General features: G+C 40.2%; 1 protein-coding gene across 1 annotated transcript; it reads right to left on the bottom strand.

Moving 5' to 3' along the window:
• Window positions 1-20,417: 20,417 nt before the first annotated feature.
• On the bottom strand, window positions 20,418-22,606 carry LOC104422295 (phytosulfokine receptor 1). Its single transcript, XM_039312819.1, has one exon. It carries the CDS (start codon window positions 22,533-22,535, stop codon window positions 20,418-20,420), a length of 2,118 nt encoding a protein of 705 aa, XP_039168753.1. The 5' UTR covers window positions 22,536-22,606.
• Between the last annotated feature and the right edge of the window lie 435 nt (window positions 22,607-23,041).

Genomic DNA, 23,041 nt, shown 5'->3' with positions numbered 1-23,041 from the left:
AAATCGAGTTTTTAATTATTTTTCCTTTTCTTTTTTTTCTTTTCTTTCTTTCCTTTTCATCTTCTTCTTTGGCAGCGGTCGGCAACCGGCCGCAAGCTAGCTTGAGCCTTGCCCTAGGCCAGCGAAGCTCCGCCTAGCCCGATCTAGCGAAGCCAAGATTGGGCCTCGCCAAATCGGGCGAGGTGGAGCTCTCGTCGCCTGGGGTGGAGCTCGTGGCTCGCCGATCCGACGAGCTAGGCGGGGCTCGGGCTTTGCCCGAGCTCACTAGAGGTTCGCCGAGTTCATGGCTCGCCGAGCCCGGGGAAGCTCGCAGCTAGCTCAGTGAGATCGACCGAGCCTCGAGCTCGCCGGATTTAGCCACCCGATCTTGGTTGGCTGCCGAAGCCGACCATCGTTAGGCGGGAAGGAGGCGGCAGCGGAAGGAGGAGGAAGAAGGAGGAAGGAGGAAGGAAAAGAAAAAGAAAAAGAAAGAAAAAATAATAAATAATAAAATTTTCGATTTTTAAAAAATACAAATAATTAAAAATTCATTTAAAAAAATATAAAAAATAAAAGTAATTTTTTGGTTAATTAAAAATATTAAAATTCAATTTTTGATAATTTTTCTCAAATAATTAAATTAGCTAACGAATGGTGGAAATATATTCCACTCAAAGTTTAGGTTTTGACCGAACATCGGAAAATAGAGTCATTTTCCAGGAAAATGTTTTCCGAAAACATGATATTTTCCGTAAAACGAACGGACCCTTAACCATATCATATTTTCTCGAGAACAACCGGGTATCATCTAATCAGTTTTTTTCTTCTTCTTCTTTTAAGAATGTATTGCATTTGATTATACATAAAGAAAGTAAAAGAAAAATAAACTGAATTTTCTGCCGTTTACTTTCCAAAAACAACAATGGATCATAAAATAAAATAAAAATTCACATTTATGTTTTTTTTTTTTGATAACCCAGGGAACCCCGTACGCCGCTTCGCGGTGGGGTAAATCCTGGGGGCGACACGTGCTAGCCACCACACACGTCCCACAGGGCAAGTCACATTGCAACGCCCATAATTCAAAATTCACATTTATGTTTTTGCCCATTCAATTACAAAAATTGTCTCTAACATCATAAAATAAAATAAAATAAAAATCACAGTAATTTGTACTTAGTTACAATGGTATAGCGTAACCAAATGTGAGACCTCAAGACGTACTTTTTTTTTTTTTTTTAAATTAACGACTTTAGTCGATATTAAGCGACATCCCGTACTAGTAACCCCAAGGCGTAAAAAAATATGGATTTTTAATTTTACAAATTAATGAAAAGGGTAAAAATTCACCGACAACAAAAAATGATGGGATTTTACTTGGTCAAACTAGGAAAATGTGCTTCCCACAGTGAGATTCGTTGGAGCATCATCGCATATTTGTTGAAACTAAAAAATGATCAACTAATTTGAGTTGACAAGAGTTCCAATCCTCAGGGGTTAAGGTCGGTCGATGAAACCCTCGGCAGAGTTGTTGACAACAAGCACCAACAAACGGTGGCTAATTGTAGAAGCAGATGATCGACGCATGCAAAGAAGAAATGAAAGTTTGTCAACACACGTAATTGCCAAGTGATGGTGCCGATTATTTTTGAAATTGTAAGTTCTTATAGATAAGTATTGTTAAAATAATAGGAGCCACGAACGACACATGTAACTCCTCAATGACTATTTATATGTACCTGTCAATAGCTAGTCGCAATGTGCTTTTTGTAAAGGTTCATTCAATCAATTGCGGAACACCTAATGTTCTTCATTTTCTATCGTCTTTTACTTTCTAGTATAATTTATATTGCTGGCCACAATTGTCTCCAATATTCGCTTATTTAAATTCTGCACATGAAATTCCATTAAAGGTTGTTGGCGCCAAAATTAGCCTATTGGGCTTTAGAAATAAACAAGAGTAAAGTAAGCCCAGCATACAAGAGTCCATGGGCAATGGGCTAAAAGGCGCAGCATCAGAAAACCTATCGAGAATGATGAGACAAGAACAGAAGCAGTTTTAGGGAATCAGCACTAGCGAGGACGCAGACAAGAAGAAGCAGTCATCGGCAGAGAGCCAAAACTTCCAAAATAATTTGACATCAAAGTGGAAACTGCCAAAGAGCGGTTGCTCGTAGAATATAGCTATAAATAGCCAAAGAGGCATTCGTGTAAATGACCTTTTACCAAAATCGATAATCGAACACATATTTCACTAGTTATCTTTTTCTTTTATTGCACTTTTACGTTCAATCACACATTTACTTTGTCTCCCGTTGTTCTGCATTTTCGTTTGCCAATAGTTTAGATGAGTCACTTTCTTTCCGGAACAACGCAGAATCCATTTCAAACAATAAAATTGAAGTTTTGCCCCTTCGGTAAAAAATATTTGTCAAGAGAACCTTTTCCCTAGCGAACATCTTTTTGGCACGCTTAATTGGACCCTGTGTTCCATTCTTAGGAGGTGTCAATGGCAAAAACAAGGAATCATGAGAGTCGCTCCTATGCCAATGAGGATAACTCGTCCTTATAGCATGTTGGAGAGAGAACTATTCGTTCTGAGATTTCTGGCCAGAATACAGACCCTATTGATGGTGTCAACACAGGTGGCAATTCTTGGGACATTCTTCGGGAATTGTCTGAAGATCAGAGAAGGGAGATGGCCCCAAATTCAGCGGTAATGACCATCATGAGAAGAATGTTCAAGGAATAGCAAAACGATTTGGCCAATCATATGACTAATCATTTGCTAGTGTCTTCACTCCCTTGCTTAATAATTTAGTCATTGATTTGACTTCAAGGATGGGATTGTCGAATCAAGTGAACATGGCCCATGGCGGTCAAACTAATGCGATTCCACCACCCATACGAATTCCAGCCTAACCTGTCATTGTAAGCGGTTCAAATCCCATATCACTGGTTAGGATTTTGTAGAGGGTCAACACTATGGATGACCAGACTCAAGGTTGGCAGGGTTATCGGATTGCAGCACTTGGAGCTATACTCCCGCCTGAATTGGTACCAAAGATTTCCAATGGCATAAATTCAAGGAGAGTGATCGGTGATACCTCAAACTTGAGAAATGAAGTGCAAGCAGGTGTCTCACAACAATTGCCTACAGACATCAATTGGCCAGGGGGCAATAATGCGATGTCACCTATATGGGTAGTGAATATTGGATCGATTCTCGTACCAATTGTAGGGTACTAGCCTTATCGACCACAAGAAAGGCTTAGAGATTTCGCTATTTGGCCTTCTTTACCGCCCAGGGTGCAGTTTTAATCAGGGAATCAAGCGGTAGATCCCCTGAGGGATCAGCGAGTGATCGAACAAGCTATTTGCTTGGTCATGCAGAGGATGGGCTTGGATGGAGGCATTTCAAGACCTATTTATCACAAGCCATACCCATATTGAGTTGATAACATCCCATATCCTAGGGGTTACAAGATCCTTGAGTTTACTCTCTTTACCGGCGAGGATGATCAGTCAACGATAAAGCATATTAGCTTATTCACCGCTCAATGTGATTATGTTATAATTGCAAGAGGATGAAGTTGCATTTATTTCCTCTATTCTTATTGAAGACTGCTTTTACTTGGTATGTAAGCATTCCCGCAAATTTGGTACAGAATTATGAAGAAATGGAGAATAAGTTCCATACCCAGTTTTATTGCCTAATTCCTAAGCTGACGTTATCAGTTCTAGCCATCATTAAACAGTTTAACAATGAGATGGTGGATCAATATGTCGCCCAATTTAAGAAAATGAGAAATTGGTTCTTGTTCTTTCTCCTAGAAAAGGAGGTTGCCGAAATGGCCAAGAACGGTCTAAAATTTGCATTGATGGAGCGTTTGGCCAGTTAGAAATTTATGGATTTATTTTTGTTAACTATTGCGGCGACTCAATATGAGAACCTTTAGAAGGAGAAAGACAAGAAAGCTTATCAGGATTACAAGCAGAATGTGGTCATGTATGATCCTGAAGAAGATTTTGAGAATGAAGACACTCAGGACGATGCCACCAAGATCGTGGTAGCAAAGATAACCCTAGACAAGCCATATGTCTACCAAGTCCTAAAGCCCGCTAAAGTAAAGGAGTTGGTTACGCTCAAGGCTAAGGATACGCAGAGGTATTCGTTTGATGTTATGAAGTTAGATGAAATCTTTGATCTCTTGTTGTGTGACTGGGTTATAAGGCTAATGGAGGGTCAAACCATCCCAAGTAAAGAAAAAATAAGCAATAAGAGATATTGTAAATAGCATCACTCTTGGAGCCGCAGTAAAATTATTACAATGTCTTTAGGAAGGCAGTACAGGAAGCAATCCACCAGGGAAAAATCAAGTTCGCTAAAAAGGGAGATAGAAGAATGGAAATCGAATCGGATCCTTTCCCTTATATGAACGAGATGGTGTCAACAGCTATTAGAGGACACACCAACTAAAGAACTTTGTGTTAAAGGTGTCAAAGAGAAATCATTCATCAATATTTATCAAACGGCGATGACTATCCTATTGTATACTGAGGTACCAACGAGACCCTAGAAGGACTTCGGCAAGGTCCTGTAGCACAAATTATGATCACCAATATAGGCGACACCCTCAACACATTGGGTTTTCCTGCGACTATTATAATTACGTTCAATGGACGGGTTAGCGTCAAGAGGGCTCAAGATTTAGAAGGCCATATTTTTATGAACATAGCTTTTGGGAGCAAACTCCCAAGAGTGTTGTGATACCGAGAAAGAAGCAAGCAAATAAAGCCTTGTTCAAGTGATTTTATGAGGAAGGACATTCTGAAATCGGAATGTTGGGAGAACCGAGTGGCAAATTCGATTATTATGTCCGGTGCACAAGAACTCCTAAACCCAAGCAAAAGGTTTGAGGTAATCCCATCAAGATGGGGATCGGAGTTCAAATATGAGGACGAGTTCCCACCTTTGATGAGTCAGCGTTAGAAGCCTCCTTGGACAATGAAGGTGCTACATAACCCTAGAAAGAGCAATGGTTTGTGGGAAGAGAAATCTCAACTAGCCCGCAATTGGTTCAAATCTCTGGATAGAAATCAATGTCAAGAAACCAGAGAATGAGGATATAGCGAATAAAATTAACTGCAAGAATTGCATAAGCAAGCTAGCATCCCGAGAGGATCAAAAGGCACACATTGTGTCGAGCCAAAGAGTCTAGTATGGGTAAGAGATAAGGAAGATTCTTCCAAGATTGAAGGAGACTATATTAGTTGCCAAGAAGAAGAGACTATGACATGGAGGAGTGCTCCTCGGAAGCAAAAGGAAGAAGGGATCAAAGAGAAAATCGGCAAAACACGGAGTGAGTTCAACAGTGGAAGATCCGATTATGGTTCTTCAGCTAGTTCGAATATGATGCAAGTAAGGCTCCATCCTGAGTTCAAAACTTCTGCTATAAGAGTTGCTCTCACAGAGAAAGAAACTTTCGAAGTGGTGGAAACTGTGAAAGCAAAGTTCCAATTCACCGATGAGGAAGTAATGGAATTCTAAAAACTCCCAGTTCACAAAACGAAGCATTTGAAAGCCCTCATGGTGGTGAGAAAGATCGAGGGACACCTTATGAATATAATACTTATTGATGTGGGAGCTACTTTGAATCTTATGCCTTATATATATTTTCAAAAGCTTTGAAAGGATGAGGAAGAGATAATCTCCACTAACGTGACACTCTCGGATTTCATGGGAGATATACGAGATGCAAGAGGAGCAGTCATGGTTGACCTCACAATTGGATCACGGACTACCAAAACTACATTCTTCATAATAGATGCCGATGTATCATACAACTTGTTACTCAGCATGGATTGGATACACAACAATCAATGTATATCTTCTTCTTTCCATCAAACTTTAGCTTTTCAAAATGAGGATAAGATGGAGTACATAAGAGCAAATCATGAGTCGAGCATCACATGGGCCGGTGTAGTGTGGATGGATGCTCTCGAAGATGACGTAGGGTTCATAATTAAGCCACCTTGCACGGACACCATTGGGCTTGCCTATGGTTGCTTCACAAAAACGGGGTTTGAGTGGATACTAAAAGAGAGTGAGCTAGCCAAAGGGACATTCGACGTTTTATATGGAAAGAAACAACTTGTTGGAAGATCTAGATGAGCGATATTACTACTACCTTGCAGAGGAAACTGATTTTTTTTTTTTTTTTTTTTGGATTTGCATATTGCATAGGGGATTTTGAGGAGTCCCCACTCAAAGAAGACATAAAAACGATAGAATCCAAAGACCTACTTATAAAAGTTGACATTAGTGATGATGAAGTAAAACGTCCCGTCTTTGTAAGCGCATTGCTAGGTGATAAAATTTCGAAATGATTTGGTGGGACTCCTTTATTTTGCTTGGGACTACCATGAAATGTCAGGATTAAGTAGAGGCATGATTAAACATCATCTCGTAATAAAACCATATTGGAGGCCCCATAAACAGCCTCCAAGAAGATTTGCTTCTAAAGTAAATGCAAAAATAAAAGAAGAAATAGAAAGGTTGTTGAAAGTTGGTTTTATTGAGATTGTTTGATATGTTGAATAGCTCTTCAACATTGTCCCAGTCAAGAAGAATGGGAAGTTGTGAGTTTGCATAAAGATTAAGAATCTGAACGCTACGGCTCCAAAAGATGAATATCAAATGCCAGTTATCGACATATTGGTGGATTTTGCAGCTAGAAACGAAATGGTGGCCCTGATGGATGGCCATTCAGGATACAATCGAACATTAATTGCCGAATAGGATGTACCTTTAGATGCCCTGGAACCATAGAAACATTTGTGTGAAAAGTGATGCCATTTGGTTTGAAGAATGTTGGAGCCACCTATTAATGAGAAATGAACATTATTTACCACGACATGATCGAGGAGTTTATAGAAGTGTACATCAACGACATCCTAATCAAGTCAGAAGAGGTAAGTTATCTTGATTATCTTGACCACTCTTTTGTTAGAATGGAGAAATATCAATTAAAATGAATCCTTTAAGTATGCATTCGGCATATGAGTAAAGAATTTTGTGGGATATCCGGCTAATAATACAGGTATAGAGGTTGATAAAAATAAGGCTAAGCCTATATTAGAATTGCCTCCTCCAACTAGCAAGAAACAATTACAAATGATAATTGGGAAAATAATTTTTCTTCAAAGATTTGTTGCTAATCTATCTGACAACATGGACGTGTTTTATCCTTTGTTGATATTGAAAAACCAAGATGAATTCATTTGGCAAGAGGAGCACTAGCGTGCTTTCGAGAGGATAAAAAAATACTTGATTAGTCCTCCAGTGTTGATGCCGCCAAAAGTATGCAAGCTTACATCAGTAGGAGCAGCACTGTCCAGTCTACTGGGTAGCAAGATTTCAATGGAGGATGAGAAACACGCTGTCAAGGTAACAACAGGAGAGAAAATAACCTCTAAAATTTCTAAGGCTGATGATGAGAAAACATCTTGAGCTGGAGATAACATGAGATCCCATTCATCGTCAGCACAAAGTCTCAAGCTGGAGATCAGATACGGGAATAGATGAGACAGATGCTGAAATATGATCACTCATCATTTCTGGAGAGAAAGATGTCAAGCTTGCGATAGGAGGAGAGCTCACTTCTAAATCTTCCTGAGCTAGTGATGAGAGTGTCTGCCCTTGGACGTGTCAGGTTTATGCCCATTAGTAGTAGGAGAAAATGAAGAATCAACAGGCTCCTAAGGAAGGATCGATTCCAACAAAGACTCCTCTAGTGCCAAAAGAATCCATTAAAAGCAATCTCCGTAGCAGGAAAGGATGTAAGGCTTGAAGAGTTAACAATATCAATAAGAGGTAATGCCGAAGCTTAGCAATGAGAGGAATTGAAGACGTAAAACTATCAGTAGGAGAGCGACCTTGAACTTATGAGAGTGCTGCATTAACGATATCAGGAGCAGAAGAACCATAAGTCAAATAAACTGGTGATATAGACTATGTAACCGGAATCTTAGGAATGAATCTAGACAAACACATCCTAGTCTGAAAGATAGACACTTGCTCATAAGCCATTGGAAACAAAGCATTAAAGACATTAGAAATTAGAAAATGATAGAGGTTACAATCGTAAAGACAAGAAAAGGGAAGTACCAGGATCTAATGCTCTTTTTGGTGCTCGATGAGATGGAGAAGAATGTAGCCCAAGCGAAGGTTCGACAAAATCAGCAGAAAAGTTCTTATAGAATACCTTATTGAGAATAATGTCAAAATCTTCAATGAAAAGAGAGTCCTGGTAAGTCCTCTACCAAGTATTAAAACTCTTAAGGATGCCCGGAGCTGGACCGAATAGTTTGATTAAAAATCACGAAATATCTTGTGGGTGATCATGCAACTGCAAACGAAGGGATCAGATGCCTTGATTACTGCATAGTGATACTTCTCATCAAAAGGGAAGTCCATAGAGTAAGGAGTGACGATCGGACTGCCTTGAGACAAGCTCAACTACCGAGCGCAATACTAAGGAGAGTAAATCTCTATGCCAGCCTTCAACTTTCTCTTAAGAGATAGCCTTAAGGTCAAATCTGATACAACCTAGATAGAACGCTAGAATTTCTAGCTTTCCTTGGATTGGTAGAAGCTGAAAACAAAAACAAAATCCGGACTAGAAAGCGGACAGAAATCATCAGTGCTCAAGGAGGCATGGTAGAACCAATGAAGCAAATGCTGAAAAAAACGAAGATCCCTTAGGAGTAGGACAGAGACGAAAGCTCAGCAGCTATGCCCCTTTGCTCTTGAGATAAATTGTCTTATATTTGTACCCTAACGAAAAAGGGATCTTGGCATAAAAAAAAACAAGGATAAAAAGTACAATCTAATCCACGGTTGGAGAATCTAAAAGGGGCCTTGGAAGACCCCAGCAATGGATACACCCATAGCAATAGAAGTGAAACCAAGACCCCAATAGGAAGTGGCTAGAGCAAGATGACCCATAGCTATATGCTTGCCTTGCGAGAGGTAAAAAGCCAAACCCCTCAACTCTCAACCCACTTAAAGAGAAGGATGGAAAAAAACAAACTTAGACAACCAGTAAAGCAAGAAAGCTACATGTTCTTCATCTTTGACATCACCTATTCAGCGAGCATAGGTGGTTTGAAAATGGGTATATGAAAGATCAGCACTTTGCGGGAAAAAAGGGGCAAGTCGCAAGATCAACAACACTGGGTTCATCACCATATGGACTCAACTCAGTGATAGCATACACATCTTGGAGGGTTATCGACACAAGGCCAAACCTAAGAAAGCACAGTTGACTGACGGCTACTAGAAACTTGCCAGGCTCCTTAAAAGCTTATTATTGAGCTTCCAATCGAAGATGTAGAACTCTAAGGCCTTGCCAATTCGAGCTTTACGCCACCCTCATGTTTAACAGTCTTCAGTCTAAAATAACATTCAAAGAAGGCACGTTCAAAAGGATAGAAAGCCCTAAGTTTTTGAGAAAAAAAGGCTCAAGACATGCTCCAAAAAGTGATCCATTTGAAATGAAAGTTGTTCTTCTACATGCCGAGGGAAACATTCAAATTGGAAGGGAAGAGGTACCGGTGTTCACAGACAAAGACCGAGGACTATCTAGTTAGCTGCCTCTTCTGGAGAATTCTGAAGTGACAGTTAGACAATGTCCACATACTCTGGTGACTTGGCTTACTTAAGACAAGCAAGGAAAGTGTCAAGATCGTATAATTAAGACATAGAAGGACTAAAAGGGGACTGAAAAAGGGTGAAAATGGAGACGCGGACCCTTGGAGTGCCATAACTTGGTAGGAAGGAATACTCAAGTAACCATAACTTACGAAATGTATATTTAAGTGCCAAAATTGGAGTAAAATGAATTAGTTGACTGCCAATCCGGTCAAAATCCAGCCAAAACGCTGACGTGTCAATTTTCCGGCGAAGTAAGTGCAAAACGACATCGTTTTGATGCCGACGTGGTAAAAATTAATTAAATTAAATTTAAAATTAAATTTATCTAATACATTTATAAAAATATATATATAAAATATTAAAAAAAATTAAAAATGGATGCGGCCGAGGGCCGAGCCCTCAACCGCCATCGCCTCCTTGCCGCCGCCGCAAAGAAAGGGCTGGCGACGGAGGGGGAGAGTTAGTTGGGGTCACCCGGCCCTAGCCAGAGTTGGCAACCCCGGCCGACCGACAACAAGGGCCCGCAAGCCCTCGCCCGATCTAGGGCGAGGGTCGGCGGCCCTCACCTCGGCCGAGCTAAGGACCCACCGCTCGCTAGGGATTGACCTTCGCCCAAATCTGCAAGGCCTTGTGGCCCTCGCCCCGCATCCGGCAGGGGGGAAGGAGGAGAAGGGGAGGCAGCCAGCGACTAAGGAGGAGGAAAAAGGGGGAGGAGGAGGAGGGAGGCAGTTGGCGGTGAGGGCTGGGGCCGCCAAGCCCTTGCCGAGGGCCCGCATGCCCTCGCCCTGCATTTGGGCGAGGGTTGCAGCCTCGCCACCAATCGACTAGGGCTGCCAGCCCTCACCGCCGGCTGCCTTCCTCCTTCTCCTTCGTTTTTTTTTTATAAAATAAATATAAATTATATTATTATTTTGTTGTAAATTTAATTTAATTAATTTTTATATTATATTAAAATTCAAATTATGCCAAAACAACATCGTATTGAGTGAATTAAAGCTGAGTCAGCTCTTCGACAAGTCACCTCGGTGAGAAATATTAATATTTAATTGTCACGTAGGATTTCTAGCTGGCTTCGCCGAAGGTGGCACTCAAGTGTTCCACCTTTCTTAAAATGTGGTACTTAAGTGTACCTTTCGTAAGTTATGACACTTAACTGTCACTTTGTGCCAACTTATGGCACTTGAAGAGATCTTTTGCCAGTGAAAATGACAAAGGAAAAGGATAAAAGTCAAGTCTTGAAAACAAGCTTCAATGAAGTCAAAAGCAATAAAGCTAAATGTTAGGAGTTGCATGTTTATAGGGGAAGAGGCGTTAGAGTAAAGCAAGCCCAACATGCGAGAATCCATGGGCAATGGGCCAAAAGGACAGCCACCAACAACAAAGATATTGAAAGGCGTGGCATCAAAAAATCTATCGGGAAGAATGAGACAAGAACAAAAGTAATTACAGGGAATCGGTACCAATGAGGATGTAAACAAGGCAAAGTGATTATCAACAGGGAACCGAAGTTCCAAAATTATTTGAAATGGAAGTGGTAACTGCCAAAGAGTAGTTACTCATAGAATATAGCTATAAATAGCCAAAGAGGTGTTCGTGTAAAGGACCTTTTGTCAAAATCGATAATAAAACACATTTCACTAGTTATCTTTTTCTTTTATCGCACTTTTACATTCAATCGCACATTTACTTTTTCTCTTATTTTCTTGTATTTTCATTTGTCTGTAGTTTAGACAAGTCGCTTCCTTTCCGAAATGACACAAAACCCATTTCAAACATTAAAGCTGAAGCTTTGTCCCTTCGATGAAAGATATTTGTTGAGGGAACCCTTCCCTCGGTGAACAGAGGTGCACTATTTCTACCTTCCATTCACGAGTGATGGAAGAAACTCGACTTTTCATATTCATTGGTAGGTATTGAAGATATTAGCTAGGCTGTGAGTTATATATTAGGGTATTTGTATTTCAATTATAGTACAATAGAGATGCAACATATCAAAGTGTTATACTAGTAATAGTCATTTACACACTTCGGGCGGAGCAGTTTACATAATATTGTTGTCCATTTTGCGAATGAACTTCTAAACATATAATCCAATGAGTTACAGTTGGTATTTACAATTTAAACGGAGGAAAGTCCTTACTAGCTATACTTTAAGGCTACTGCAATCAATTTGAATTAGCGAACCGTGAATGATGGAAAAAGAAAATGAGAAAATTTAGGGGCAGCACATGGAAACCTCACAATATAAAAAAATTCTTAAGCTTATTGAAGGAAATATTAAAAAAAAATTATCTAAAAAGTCTCAAACCAATTGTATGGATATCGATTCAGTTATAAACCTTTTAGTTGTACAAATTTAGTCAGAAACCTTTCGGCAATTTGTCAATTTAATCTTAAATTTTTCGATAATTTATCAATCTAGTCTTAAACCTTTTGATAATTTGTTAATATAGTCTTTCCAACCAAATATCTAAATAATAAGTTTATGGCTATATTGGCAAATTTTCAAAAAAATTAGGACTAAATTAATATAATTAAAATGTTTATGACTAAATTAACAAATCATCAAAAGATTTAGCAATAAAGTGGTCTCCATACAATAAGTTTATGGCTTTTTAGACAATTATCTCAATATGAAAGGAGGATATCGAAATTACACTGTTGAATTTGAAAATGAAATATTCAAAGCACATCAGAAATTAATCACTTAGGGCGTGCATGGTTGTGTTCTTTTTTCCTGTTTATGAACAAAAATTTTATTTTTTTATTCTCGAACAAAAAAAGAACAGAAACGCGTTTGCATTTTTTGTTCAAAATCTGTATTTTTGTTTCCGGAACAAAATTGAAACGGAAATAAGAAACAAAAAAAAGTTGTTTTTTTGTTCCGGAAACACTTTTGAATAATAAATTTTCTCTCCTTTCTTTTCTTCTCTTTTTTTCTTCTTCTTTCCTTCTTATTTTTCTTTGGCCGAGTCACTAGCCTCGGCCATGGCCAGCGACCGGCCGTCGAGGGCCGGCGACCTCACCGGAGCATCGCCGGCCCTCAGTGATGCTCGGGCTCGCCCAAATCCGGTGAGCCTCGCCATGGCTGGGCGAGGCTGCCGGCCCCCATTGGCCGATCGCTGACCTCGGCATGGCCGACGACCATACAAAAGAAGAAAAATAAATAAATAAATAAATAAAAATATTAAAAAAAAAAACAAAAAAACAAAAAAGAATATAAATTTACTAAACGTGTTTGTATTTATTTTTTATTCCCGGAACAAGTTTACCAAACGCGTTTTTTTGATCAAAAATTGTTTCCCGGAATAGAAATAGTTTTTTTTTTATTTATGTTCTCCGGAACAATTTTTTAAAAGAAATACAAACAAACGCACTCTTAGTGACCATACCTTCAATCTACCTAAAATTAGAACATCATCAAGGTGTTCTTGCGTCTTATCTTATATCACGACTAAAGTAAAAACTGTTATTTCAAAAGCAGTAAGGGACTACTTATAATCTTTTGGTATACACCACATGCTCTTTCTTTAGCTGCTAAAGAATTTAGAAGGGTGATTTTAATTAATTTTTTTTCAACGAAGAGAATCTGCAATTTGGTTGGCGATGCCCTGAAGACTTGCGCGTCTCGGTGGCTGCCCGACGTATTAAGAGCTAGGAATGTGAAGGAGCAAGCCGGGTTCAGGTTGGATTCCGACCCTAACAATGAAGGGCTTGCTTCGAAGGACCGGCTTCTTCTGGAGTCGATAAGGGCTTGCTTCGAAGGACCGGCTTCTTCTGGAGTCGATAATTAGTTTTCTTCCCTTGGAGAATGGCGCTGCTGTCTGCAGTTTCTTGCGGAAGCTCTTGAAGGCGGCGAACATTCTAAGCGCACCTTCTTCGAGAACATAACCGCCCATGAGAGTGGGGGTTCAAGCACGGCAAACGACGCTGACCAGACGGTAGCGTTTCGGTGCCTCAAATCCAAGTCGGCAAGTGAAGTGGAGAAAATTTATATGTAGAGTTTTTATTTTTGTGGTCATTTTTTTTTTTTTTTTTTTTTGGTCATAATATGTGGAGTTGACACATTAGAACTTTTTCCCCCAGGAGGTGGGGATTTGAACTTTTCCATTTTTTGGTTATATGTGGAGTTGACACATTAGAACTTTTTTTCTTTTCTTTTTTTGGTAAGCGAAGACTCCACCACATGCCCCACGTGCCCGAACAGCTCCTGAGGACCGAGCCCCTATACCTCGGGGAAGACTAGCACAGCACCTCACTGCCATGACCCCCCCACTCAAATCACTAACAACGCAGGGTTTCAAACTTTCGACCTTAGTGATGAGGGAGAGACTCTTAACCAACTACGCTACCCACGAATGGGTATTAGAACTTCTTCATCATCGTCGGATCAAAAGATAATGGGAATGGATATTGGCACGCACTAAAATTTAGTGCTTTTAAAGAGAATTGAGCTGTAAATAACCAAGTATTAGGGTTTCACCAATATATAGTAAGTGAAATTGACACCAAGAGATTGTTCATTTCGCGAAAAATATTTTCTTCCATTTCCGGCATTATATTCGCTCAGGAAAATGAGTCAATCGAAAAATATGCTTAGACTTAGGAAAATAATTTCCTCTTTGAAAAACTCGCAATTAACTTTCTAAAATGTTGGTTCCTGAGTCTCCAAAACCCAGGCTGGGTCCATTAAAGCCATGCTCGGGTCCATCCAGGCCAAGACTACATCTCTAATGCTTGAGCACGAATCCATTGAAAGCGAACCTAGGTCCATTAAGGCTAGGCTCAAGACCCCAATTCTCGGGCCTAGATCCAAGCCCTAGGGGCCTAAGCGTGGGTTCATCAAGGTTGGGCCTAAACCCCTTGATGCTCGTGCACTATGCCCCAGCACCCAAGCCCCTGTCCATAAAAGTCAAGCTTGGGCCCCTAACGCTCAAGTTCTAGTCTCCAACACTCAGGCTCAAGTCTACAAAGGTCGTACATGAATTGTCGGCACTTGGACTAGGGTCCTTGATTAAGAAACGTTTGTTCGTATAAATTTTTTTTGAAAATATAGTTTTAAAAAAAAAATAATTTTAGCTATCTTCTAAAAATCAAAACTTTAATTACTTTTTGTCTTTATTTTCTTTTTGTTTCTTCCTCGACTGATGCCGTAGCGGCAACTGGCAACTGACCAAAGGTGAGAGACGAGCTCACTAACCTTGGGCAAGCTCAACCTCGCCGATCTAGTGAGACTCGAGCTCACAAGCCAAGGTGGAACCTCGTTCGAGGCCACTAATGCTCGGCTTGACTTGCCGAACTCTGGCAAGCTCAAGGCTCACTTGTAGTGAGGTGCTCGATGGCTGTCATCATGGCCGACCATTGGCCGAAAAAGAAGAAAAAAGAAAAGTATAAAAAAAAAAACATATTATTAAAAGTAGTGCACAAAGGAAAATTAAATGAGATTTTTCCTACCAATCAAAGAAAAATATTTTTTAACTCATTTTCAAGTTTCAACCGAATATTGAAAAATATTATCATTTCCCTAAAAAATGGCTACTTGGAAAACATTTTCCAAAATTGTCATATTTTTCACGAAACAAATAGAGCCTACTAGTCTTTAAATTTTGGCCCAATATATAATGTCGTTTCTAAATTTTTAATTTGATCAATGTGGTCTTTGAACAATTTCTATATATTCAATGATCCCTAAATTATCAATTTATTTAATCAAATCCCTCAACTTTCATGATAAAGTCAAATCAATCATTTCGTACTATTTACAAGTTGTCATAATTACACTGTTGCCTTTATTTTGTAATATCTTTTCATTTCAATCATTTTCTTACAAAAAAAAATTAATATTTTTAATTACATTTTTACCTTTATGGTATTTATAAATATTTTGATTGTTCCACTTAAGTAAATTTTAGCTTATGATCTATATGATAGTAACCTATAAATTATTTAGAATTGTATTGGTTGATATTTGAGCTATTTTATGTCTAAGTATCATCATGAATACATTTAAGAATGATATTAATTTAATATTAATCTAAATATGGTTAATTATTTTTCAGATTGGTAAAATATTCAATGATCTAAATCTTGTTCCTAATTTGTTCAATCAATTTATTTGTAGATGCTCATACTTATATAAATCTAAATATTGTTCCTTTTTATTAGATTGATAAAATTCAACAATCTCAATCTCGTGATGTCACGACCTACCCCTCAATACGGAGGGATACATAGATTTCGAGGTATTACCTGAAGGACGGACCGATGACCCATAATTTTATACGCGGCTCTCTTAAGTCTATACTTCTCACAACGTTGGATATTCAAATTGACACTGTGAGAATTATCTAATATGGAATGACCACTAGCCTAGTGGGATAAGGTAAAAACCAAATGAAGCATAAGAGCATACTTTGTTCCTTATACAACCAGAGAATCTAGAGTCAATGACTTGATTACACTAATTAATTAATTAATTAATTAATTAGTGCCCTTCGGATACTTGTTTTGTCAAGCAATATGGATTGATATTAAGCTTATCCACTAGTATGTGCGGTGATCATGCCTATGTGCAGCCATTAAAATAATAATTAGCGACTGAAGAAGCATTAAATAAATTGCAAGGCAAAGTGAGCATTTAATGCTAATAAAAAGGTAAATTTTAATCGGAAGTAGATTAAAGGGAAGCCAAAATCAATGTATCAATATTGTGCAACCAAGGACAATTATCTTTAAGAATAATCAAAACCCTAAAGTAAAGTCATAAAGGCTTGTTCAATTTTTTAACACAATTTTAGAGAGCAAAAGGCTTCTACTTTTTAAGTGAAAATTACACAAAAACTATATGCTTTTCCCTAGTTTTTTAGAAAACACCAAAAAAAAAAAAATATTGAATTTTTTTAAAAAGATATTTATATTTTTAATTTATAATAAAAATACTTTTTAGATCCGAAAATGGGACCCGAGTCCGCTGGCCTGGGTCGCGCCTCCCAGGCCCTCACCCGAAGTGCGCTCATTACATTGAGCCCAATCTGTCCCAACTTAACAAAAAAATAACAAATGAACAAATCAATCCAAATGGCACCAACCATACCAAGCCCAGATTCTTCTAACTCACACCAAGCCCAAGCCTGCTCAAATATAGCCCCAAGCCCGACACGATTACATTAGAAAGGAATTTAACCAAGCCCACCCGAAGAGCTAATTTTCCTCTTTCTCTAGTCCACGTTCCCAGAACCTCGACTTCTTTGCAACATCAATTCCCGCATATCAAACTCTCGAGCTCTCTTCCCTTTTTATTTCAACATTAGGGCTTGCAAAACACCAAGGAAAACCTCATTTGTGGACAAAGATACCAAGACATCATGCGAGCATTCACTGTTATCTACCACGACAACTCAGAAACCAACAGTCTCTATATCGAGTGAATCCTAACTCCGGCGACACTAGATCTTCATCTCCGACCAGATCTAACACCACCGGACCATCACTCACCACCACCTTGGCTCGCCACCGAAAAACCAGATTCGCTTCCAACGTATACCATAACGCAAGCCACTTACCATGTTCAATGAAAGAGAGACAGCATATATCAAACAAAGCGCAACTCAGTGACTTCACTATCCATGAAAATCAAGTTAAACAGCTAGTGACCGAACGAGCCGCATCAAGACGCACCTTCGGATCCGAAAAAAAAACAGAAGTCATTTCTTAAACACTTCTGAGAAAGATTTCACCGAGCAAGTCTCACGTGTTCGACTAAAAGAGACATGGGAATGTCGATGAACCCACACTTTGGTGTCGAGTTGGTCCTACATCAATCAGAGAGGACATCTCAAGTCGACGAAAATATTTTAAACAGGTCCACGATATGCTTCCATAGAAATAATTCAGACTTGGGTCTCGTTTTAAGAACAACACCAACTGAGGCATTATATCATGCATTTGGGGCGCGTCAAATGAAAGGCAGCCAGAGACAAGAATAAGACTCGAAACTAGATCAAAGCTCAACGCGAATGGCAGGGGAATGCTTAACATCAATAAAGGACAGCATAATCGACCTCGAAACGCACGCCCCGACTCAGAAACTCATGCAAAAGATGTGAGGGGACAGGGCAAACGCGGGCACAAAAAGGGTCGGCAGAGGGTCCCTACCCTGCTCGGGGGCGGCGAACGGCGAGCGAGATCGATAGATCGGACTACGTCCGGTCAACCCGCACGCCTCCGAACCGGGATCCTCGAGAAATCAAAGCAACTCGAAACAAATAAAAAAGAAACGCATAGAACCTACCGTGGGGAGAGACGCGTTGGCAAGGGTCGGCGGCCGAGGTCCAAGCGCAGCGGCAGCCGGACGAGGCCCTTCACTCACGGCCTCACTCTTCATTCTCTGCTTCTCGCTCTCTCTCACTCTCTATCTACTCTCTGTCTTGGTTGCTTACCGAAGAAACCCCCCTCGCAACAGCTTGCTCCTCTCTTGCTTTTAAGCTCCGGCGCGCATGCCTCCTGCTGTGCCAGCTGCCGCTGCCGACCAGGCCCCGACCACCAACTCCCAGTCGACGCTCTGCCCTCTGTCTTGTTGCCTCTGCTCCGCGTTCGTCGTCCTTCTCTGGCCCGTTGTCCGTCTCTATTTACCAGCGTGAGGGAAGAGGAAGGAAAGAAGCAGTGGAGGAGGTCGGACCGGAGGAAGAAATAAAAGAGAGGAGGCTGGGCCCAGGCAAAGAAATGGAAGAAGAAGAAAAGAAAGAAGGTTGGGCCGGCCTAGAGCCGGCCCAGTCTCGGTTTCTTTTTCTTCTTATTGTTTTTTTTTTCTAATCACAGTTCTTTTGATTATTTTTATTTTTCTTTTTTTTAAAAGGCTTTATTACTATTAATGAAAATACTTATAATTCCATTTAATTTAATGAAAATTATTTTTGTTAATGGTTAAAAATCAATTCCTAATTTTCTATGCAATTAACAAACTATTAAATGGATTGGCAAAATTTGGATACCAACATGTTCCTAATTTGTTGGATTGACAATTTTCATTCTTTTTGTGTTTGCTGTTTTCATAAAAAAAAAAAAACCAGATTTAGATTAATATAAGTTCATATATCTATAGGTCAATTAATATCATTCATAGATGTACTTACGAAATCACTTAGATATAAAATAGTTGGAATATCAATTCCACATGACTTTAACTCATGTCCTACGTCTATTATAAGTTGAGTTTACTTAAATGGAACTAATGTAATATTTATAAGGACCCAAAAGGTAAAAGGATAAGGGTAAATACCACCAAAAGCCTCGAACTATGTTCATTGTGACATAAATTCCCTAAACGTTTGCATCACCAAAACCCTAAACTATGTCATCGAGACACAAATACTCCTAACTTTTTTGGTGTAATGGAAAAATCCAAACTTATATATAGATATGTGTGTGTGTGTGTGTGACCCATATATCATTTATTCCAATTCCATCTATAGTATATTTGTCACACTAGTATAAATTTGAACTTTTTCATGACAAAAAAAAAAAAGAAAAAAAGAAAAGGGTTGAGGTTTTGTGTCACAATGAGAAAGTTTTAAGTTTTTGGTAACAAAAATAAAGTTTGAGGTCTTTGTATCACAATAAGCATAGTTTAGAGTTCTTTTTTTTTTTTTTGTAGTATCATTCCAAAAGATAATGAAATGATAACATTTTTTTATTGATCTAGTAATGACTGAAATGAGATTATTTTCTTAAATAAGTTTTTTTTTTTGTCAGTCCTACTCTATTCCTACTCTACACTCACTTGCAGACTTGTGCCCTGCCTCTTGCAGAAAACCCACTCTCGAAATTTACGCGTCCCTACCCCCATTGAAGAATGTGGGGATTTGAACCCCTCACCTCCCCTTTCCACATGGAAGGGTGGCCACACGGAACCCCAGTGGTTCTTAAATAAGTTTAATAACGTAATTAGAAAACTCATTGATAGTACTCGACACTTGATTTAACTTCATTGAAAAGTTAAGGGGCTATATTGAACACATTAAAAATTTAAGTACTTTATTAAATATTTAGGAATAGTACAAACACTGCATTGAATGAATTAGGCCTAATTCAATAATGGTCTTGTTCTTTTATTTTTCTATTCTTTTGTTACCGAAAATAAGAAAAAAATAGAAATTCATTTGGAATGTCAATTAATTTTTCTATTTACCGGAATAGTAAAGTGACCATAGAGTAGATTTGGAATGAAAATAAGAAGTAGAAAAAAAAGTATTTTATTGTTTCCGAGAACAATTTCTAGAAATAAGTTTTTCTTTTCTTTTCTTCTTTATTACCGTTGCTTGCCGCCCGCCACCCACCGCTGACCTTTCAGCCACCGCCATCAACCATCGGCTAATGGCAGTGGCGAGGAAGAATAAAAAAAAAAAAAAAAAGAAAAAAAGATTTTTTTTTAAATTAAAAGATATTATACATTACAAAAAAAAAAAAATACAGATTGTACCAAGCACATTCTTATTTTTTTTTTTTTTTTTCATTCCAAGAATAGAATTTTGTGTGGTAACCAAAGGCATTTTTTTACTCAAAAATTATTTCTGAGAATAGAAATAAAAAAATATTATTTCTTAAAAAATATTATTCATTGGAACAGAAGCATTACCGATTAGAACCTTAAAAATTCCATGGTGACATTGCACCTTGGATTTATGGACTTTCGTGTCATTTCCTCTTCTAATAAACTAGTAAATTACATACTTGACTTAACCCGAGCATAAAATCTGATGATCTCACACAAACATGAATCACCGATCCTAGTTGTTCCCAATGCAATTCCAATAGCCATTCCGAATGCAACTCCTATGGTCATCCCAAGGCTTATATCACTCATGGCATGATCGGCAGATCCAGAATGATTTTGACTCGGACCGACGGATCCAGGATGACTTTGACTCCCGGAATGGAGAGGATCATTATCATCCCACAGTTTGGTTCCTTCGAAACTCGAATTGGGGAAAGTCGGGAATTGGCCGCCTTTAGGAATCGGCCCGGACAAATTGTTATATGCAACGCCGAACGTGGACAGAAAGGTGAGACGCACTAACGAAGAAGGTATACTTCCGGACAGATTGTTGTAAGACAAATCGAGGGTCTCTAGGTTAGTCATTCCAGATAAACTGGCAGGAATCGAACCTGATAAGAAGTTACGGCTGAGATCCAAGATATGGACATTTTTTAGATTCCCGAACTCGGGCCAGATTGATCCGTTGAGAGCGTTGTATCCGAGATTCACAGTTGGTGGAAAGCTTGTAACTCGATTGTACTGCAGCGCCCTCGCGTTCACATTCCTCTTCATGAAGACCTGCAAATCTAGAGAAGCTATTGACACATTTCTGTCGATGAGGCCAGACAATCTGGTAATCTCGTTTGGGATCTCGCCCACGAACAAGTTGTTCGATAAGTCCAAATAAAAGAGAGATTGGAAGTCGCCAATCCACGACGGGATCATTCCACCCAATCTGTTCCGGGACAAATCCAGCAACTGCAAACGGGTGCATCCACGCACCCACTCGGGCATGGAACCCGTCAGTCGACTATTCGCCATGATAAGAACCTTAAGATTCGGAAAACTCAAACTCGCATCGCTGGGCAATTCTTCGTCAAAGTAATTCAGAGTGAGAACCAAAACTGTCAAATTCTCGCAGTGCTGAAGGATCCCGAGTGCAGATGAGACGTTTGATAGGCTCGAATTCGAGATTGACAGGTAAAAAAGGCTGGAGAAGTTCTTGAAGCTTTGAGGAATCGGGGTTGTGAACTTGTTCCGGGAAAGTTTCACAGTCTGCAGCTTCTGGCAATTGGGCAAATCCTCAGGGATGGGACCACTGAAATTGTTGGAACCTAAATCCAGAGACACCAGACTGCTCAATGCCGAACAATTGAGAGCTATCGTACCGGTCAGTGAGTTGTTCCTCAAATTGAGAAACGTAAGCGACGGCGAATTGGACAAGGACGGTGGGATGGAGCCTGTGAAGCCATTGGTCTGAGCTATGAAGTACTGCAGCTTCTTCATGTTCTGAAACATATCCGGGATTGGCCCCCAGAATCCGTTTGTTGAAATGTCCAGCCAAACCAGTGCCGTGAGATCACCGATCCCGCTGCTGAGCGGCCCTGAAAAGGAATTTTCTTGAAGGCTCAATTGGACCAACTGACCCAGAGTGAAGATATCTTCACTGATCACACCAGTGAGATAATTCGTGGCCAGAGAAAGGTTCTGCAAGGAGCCACAGTTGCCGAGTCCCGACGGGATAACGTCAGAGAAATAATTGACAGCCAGATTAAGCACCTCAATGCCAGTCGAGTTCGTGCAAATCCACACGGGCAGAGTCCCATTGAAAAAGTTCTCAGAGATGTTGAAAACGCGGAGAGAGGGCAAATTGGCTCTCGCGGGCACCGGTCCGAAGAATTTATTGTAGCTGAGATCGAGGACCTGCAATTTAGGGAGGCGGAGGAGCGACTCGGGGAGTGTGCTCTTGAGGAGGTTGTGAGAGAGATTGAGGAATCTCAACTGGTCCAACTGGCCGAGCGAGTCCGAGAGGCTGCCCGCGAGCTTCTTGCTCGCAAGGGCCAACTCCACCACTCTGCCCGAACCGGTGGAGCCGTCGCACAACACGCCCGCCCAGTTGCAGCAATTGGCGGACGCGTTGGGCCCCCAACCTTGGACTGGGGACTCGAAGTTGCTCATCAAGACTACCAATGCCTGGGAATCGCTCGAATTGCACTCAGGGACCCCTTGAGAGCGCAGGACCTGCGCCTGGATGGATAGCCAAGAGACGGCAACGACCACCCACAGGGAAGCCCGGACACCCATATGAAAAAAACAGAGCACCCAAGAAAGCAACCCCAGTACGATCAATCGCAGAGACGGTACGAGAGAGTAACAGAGGAAAAGGGTCGTGGGGATATTAAGTGATGGAGAGACCCATCTCGAGAAGGATCAAGATTTGCCAACTGCGAGAGCGTGAGAACATGGGGAAGAGAGAGACAGAGAGAGATAATGAAGAGAGGGGGAACAGGGGAAGAAGAGGAGGCAAAGGAAGATCAGAGTGGTGGTGGTGGTGGCGGTGCCTCTTGGGCGTCCCTCTTTTTACCTTTCTCGCTTGCGTCACTGCGAACCAAAGAGAGAAGAACAAAGAAAAAGAGGTGGGTTGCGGCGAGGCAGCGGTGGGCGCAAGCCAGAGAGAGAGAGATTGCGGTTTGACTTCAACGCGCTTGTTGGGTCTGAATACAGACTCAATCGCTGCTCCTCCTCCACACTTCCAAACACGGAAAGAGAGAGAGAGAGAGAGAGAGAGAGAGGGGTTGCGAGTGCGGCGA

The sequence above is a fragment of the Eucalyptus grandis genome, chromosome 5 (assembly GCF_016545825.1).
Source record: "Eucalyptus grandis isolate ANBG69807.140 chromosome 5, ASM1654582v1, whole genome shotgun sequence".
Lineage (NCBI taxonomy): Eukaryota > Viridiplantae > Streptophyta > Magnoliopsida > Myrtales > Myrtaceae > Eucalyptus > Eucalyptus grandis.
Note: the sequence above shows the minus strand (reverse complement) of the source record. Positions and strands in the feature narration are given on the sequence as shown.

Excerpts from the sequence above, each read along its gene's own strand:
- LOC104422295 (XM_039312819.1), bottom strand. The coding sequence starts at position 22,535 with ATGGGTGTCCGGGCTTCCCTGTGGGTGGTCGTTGCCGTCTCTTGGCTA.